This window comes from Coffea eugenioides, chromosome 10 (genome assembly GCF_003713205.1).
Source record: "Coffea eugenioides isolate CCC68of chromosome 10, Ceug_1.0, whole genome shotgun sequence".
In the NCBI taxonomy this organism is placed as follows: Eukaryota; Viridiplantae; Streptophyta; class Magnoliopsida; order Gentianales; family Rubiaceae; genus Coffea; species Coffea eugenioides.
Window position 1 is genome coordinate 8080912 of NC_040044.1, and position 4847 is coordinate 8085758.

The following is a 4847-nucleotide window of genomic DNA, read 5'->3' on the forward strand; positions in this document are numbered from 1 at the left end:
ACACACACCGACAATTATTGCACCCCTTTGTTTTAAATATATTTTTAAATTACTTTCACTCTTGCAAAAAGAAACAATAATATTTGAAACTATCTTAACGAATCCATATCCGAAGTAGAGAGGAGGTAGTAATTTTTATTTTATTTTATTTTCGTCGTCTTAAACAAACAAGTATTGGAACTGGCAGGACGACTGATACGGTGTTGATTTCATTCCTCCCATATTGAAAAGTATCTGTTCTACAGAACAATTTGTGATCTTCCTAATCCTCTTTATATTCGTGGATATAAATTAATAATATTTTTTCAAGCAATTGTGACTTAATCCACGCAATTATGATTAGAATTTAGGTAGGTAATTAATAGTACTTAAAAGGGAACTGCAAAAGAGGCTACACGAGAAGGGTTCGTTTGACATGAATATTTGATAACCAACCAAATAATGTGGACGTCTTTTCGCAGACACAGGTGCTTTTGGCTTTGGCCTTGCTACTGTGTTTGTTTGGTTACTCTTCCAACTTTTCGTTACAATAGGAAGTGTTTGGAAAATATCATAGCAGGCAGCAATTCAATACGACGGATATTTAAAGTTTGGAAGGGAAATAGTAGAAGAAATATTTATTATTAATTATTATTGTTGTTGTGAGAAATTTTTGTATTTGCTATAATTCAATAGTTGAATTAAGTTTTGAGTGCATGCAAAAAAACACGAATGAAAATGTTCATATTTGTTCTACGTAAAAGATCTCCAGATCTCTTTTTGTGTTACTTTCCCAAAACTGATGGAGATAGCAAAGTCACCATAACACATACACGTGGAGTGAAGCATAGAAATCAGACACAACTAGCTAGTCATCTTTTTCTTTGATGGCTAAAGGCAAAAAAGGCAACCAATTATTTGTCTTTACAAGAAAAAAACACTTACTTTTTTTTTTATTTTGGATGACAGGAAACAAAAAAATTACAAAATTCACTAGCAACGTCTCTCATTGGAGTACTGATTCTTGACAAAAGGCAAAGATTCAGACTCAGAATCATCTTCTATCCACTAACAAGGGCAAACCCACATTAATTTGTCACTTTTCCCCATCTAATAATTTACTAGCTTCGTCCGTCTGTCGCTAAAGACATCTTCCACCATATCCAGCATTTCTAAATAGTGCCTGCTTTATATCTTCCGAACTCAAAATTCCTCTCTGCTCCAATTCCTATATATATATATATATATAGTATTAATAAGATCAAGATAAGCAAAAATTTAGTGGCTATATATATATATATATATATATATACTTGACTTGTAGTAGTAAATTAGTAAAGAACAAAAAAAAAAAAAGGAAGGGAAATTAACCAAAGCAAAACTAGAGAGAAAAGGCATGTAAATCAAAGAGGGATTTATTTACCTCTGAGCAAGAAGCTTGGACTGTAAAATCATTAAAGCAGCTGATGACACACTGTTGAATCTCCAGGCCCAGTGCTTCTAGAGTAGTCAAGGTCGAAAGCAACAGACCAGGCTTCCCTGAGCAACATATCTCGATCCGGGTATCATTGTTTCTCCTTTCCACATCAAACTGCGAGGGAAAGTTAAAAAGGGAAATTGAATACTTCCACCCAAGAAAAAGTTAAAAAAAGAAAAAGAATTCCCTGTAATTTTCATTTATTTAGTAAATGAACTTTTACCTTGGGTGAATTTCGTACCAAAACTTCATTGGGCTTCACATCCTTGAAGATGCTCATCAAGCTTGGCTGATTAGACACCACGTCCTTTTCTTCTTGTATGTTGTTGATTCTTTCTAACAGTTCTTTCATGTAATCTATAGTGTCTCCAAGTATAGATGTTCTGTCCATCTATCAAATTAAAACAGCACATATAAAGTTTCAGATTCAAAGTTCTTCAACATTAAATAATTGCTGTGATTTTTTCTCGTATAAAACATCATTTACAAGTAGTTCTACTTGGGAGGAACATGAAGAAGAAGAAGAAAATTATATATGTATATATCAAGAGATTAATTAGTAGAGCTTTAGTTTACCTTGCTGATCTTAGGAACAACTGATCTGAGCATTGAGAGGCGATCATTGAGGCGCTTCCTTCGCCTTCTCTCAGCCATTAGGTTCTTTGAGGGCTGTCCATTTAGCTTCTTGGATTTGTTGTTCTTTCTTTCAGGGCAGACCATTCCCATGTTGAACAAGGGCACTAAAGCTTCAGCTGATTGAAATGGCTCCTGCAGCTCCTCCACCTTACACAATGGTGGTCTGACCAGCTCCAAACTCTGAACGCTGTTATTGTTTCCAGCAAATAAACCCTGATCATCATCATCCATGACGGACAAATCTTCTTGAGATGGAAACTGAGGGGTATCGAGCTTGTTGCAGGATGAATCTGTTAGCTCGGGAGGCGATAATTCATCTCCAAAATGGCCATAGAATTCACCAAATGCGGAGTAGTTCAAACTTTGAGTTTGATCAATAGGCAAAGAATAACCTTCAAGAGATGCATTTGGAGGAGGAATGGGGATGGTGTTTTCAGCAAAACCAGCTGCAAGATCGCTGCCGAAAACATTGCTGTAAAAATCATGATTCATCAATCCCATCGGAACAGAACCTTCCCATGGCTCACTTCTTAGAGCTAGTAATTCCTCCAAGAAATTGTGCTCGCTATAAAACTCCATCTCTACCAACAAAAGAAGGAGAAAAAAAAGAAAAGAAAAAGAAAAGCACAGCCTGATCTCTTTCTCTCTTACTTTTTGGGTAAAGCTTAGTGCTAGTAAACTCCCAAATACTAGCCTTGATGAAATGAAGTTGCACAGGGTTCAGGAATCTATATATAGGGACACGAGCAAGGGGGGGCAGCTTTTTTGTTTTCTAATTTTCTTTTGTTTTTGTTTTTTTCCTGATAAATGAATAGGAATTCTCAATGTAGACCTCTTTGGATGGTTATGTTTCAGACAAATTGTTTATGAAAAGCTTCAACCATTCTTTTTTTGCCCCTATTAATAAGCACCCCATCTTACGAAAATTAATCTTCATATTATGATGAAACGCATTGGACTGAAAAATAAATAAATTATTATACGTTTAATGTATGTTTTTTTTTACTAGCAAATATATACACACACACTACTATGAACCTTAAATCCGGATCACTGGTAACAGGCTAAGGACTAGAATGGAATCTGCTTTTTCATCTCTGGCGATTTCACGTCTTTTTCACCGAAATCTGCTGGATCATACCCAGAGTTAATATTTAATGGGAAACTCTGAAAACTTTGACCCACATTTCTGTCTGAACCGAAAACGATGGAGTTAACATCGTAGACCATGTCAGGTTCTTTGTATGCATAAACTCTCTTTTTTTTTTTTGGTTTAATTTAAAAAAAAAAAAAAAAAACTTCTCTAGTCATAGTTGGTTTTTTGGGGTCATGAAATCAAAATCATCACATGTACAAACACACACTACTAACTTCCCCACGTATGTGATGTGGGAAAATTTTGCAGATTAGGTAACCATTTTCGTTGCATCCATTTACCAGTGACATTTTTGGATGGCACAGCTCAAAACTTTCAATGAGTTGGTGGGCCTCTTCTCCTCCCTTTCTTTTGTTACTAAAACAAGAAGAGAATGGCTTTATCAACTTTTTCTAATCATTAAGCAGTCATCAATTGATCCTATCTCCTTTCCCTTTCTCCATTTTTACGTGATTCTTCTTCTTAGGAAATGTTTTGCCAGAAGAGATTAATTAATGACTATCTCTTCTTTTACCAAATTTGTTGCCAATATCTTACTAAGACCCCGTTTTGAGATTGCGGTAATTTATAAAAAGAAAAAAAGAAATGCTTCTGATGCAAGTGCTTCTAACAAAGATACCTTTAAGTCACCAAAAACTACGTAAACTCCTTAAGTTACGAAAAATTCATCCTAAAAGTACTTTTAGCACTTAAAATGATCTTTTTTTTTTTTTAATGTAAACGGGTTTTAACCTAATGGAACCTGCATAATAACCAAGAAATCAGCAAATAAAAGTGAATTATACCTTGACTTGAGCAGCTACTTAAAAAAAACAAAAAAACTAAAGAAGTGGCTGAATGGATTGAACTTGAGACGGCCAGTACTAGTCAAGGTTGATGACCTCTACTTCATTAATCTCTTTTCACTTGGCCAAACTATAGAAATTAAAATAGGTGAAGTAGGGAATATGAAGTCGTAACACATAATTAAATATGCCAATCTGCTGCAGAACCTAAAATGTTTGTTAATGAATTAATTTTGGCTGATGTTATATGTCTTATCGAGTACAAGAATATACGGAAACTGTAGGGAAATATTTTAAATTGAGACCGTTTGGCTTTAATCGGTCTACGATGTTTGGCCATTTTCAATAGGGAGCAGTTGCTCATCTATTCATTCTTAATCCATTTTTCTATGCAGAATTCTCAAGGCCCTACTTGATTAACTATGATGAACCATTATAGCAAGGTGGCTGTATTATCATTCCTGTCGCTGTTGTTACTCTTGTTGTTACTTTCATTTTTTCTTGGTAGGTAAACTTTTAAGACTAATCAAGCCAATTACTCAGTAGTGGCGACAAAGACCATGTCCAAATCATTCTACTGTTTTTGGCCCTGACAATATAGAATAATTGTTGTCGATAGAGGTTATCATGGTTTGATGAATATAATCATCTCATTCCGCTCCTGATTGTAACTAAATGAGTAGCTAGGTACACTCTCCCAGCACTAGTAGGAAAAAAAAAATAAAAGTTCATGGTTGCATGTTTCCTCCAAAATAGCCCGTTCGGATTGCCATTTTTTGAAGTTCTTATAGAAAAAAAAAAGTACTGTACCGAT

General features: G+C 34.9%; 1 protein-coding gene across 1 annotated transcript; it reads right to left on the reverse strand.

The window, feature by feature from the left end:
* Positions 1-954: 954 nt before the first annotated feature.
* On the reverse strand, positions 955-2747 carry LOC113750163 (transcription factor bHLH93-like). Its single transcript, XM_027294112.1, has 4 exons — positions 2033-2747; positions 1680-1847; positions 1403-1570; positions 955-1207 (listed from the first exon to the last, which is right to left on the reverse strand). Exons 1-4 carry the CDS (start codon positions 2669-2671, stop codon positions 1121-1123), a joined length of 1062 nt encoding a protein of 353 aa, XP_027149913.1. The 5' UTR covers positions 2672-2747; the 3' UTR covers positions 955-1120.
* Positions 2748-4847: the final 2100 nt, after the last annotated feature.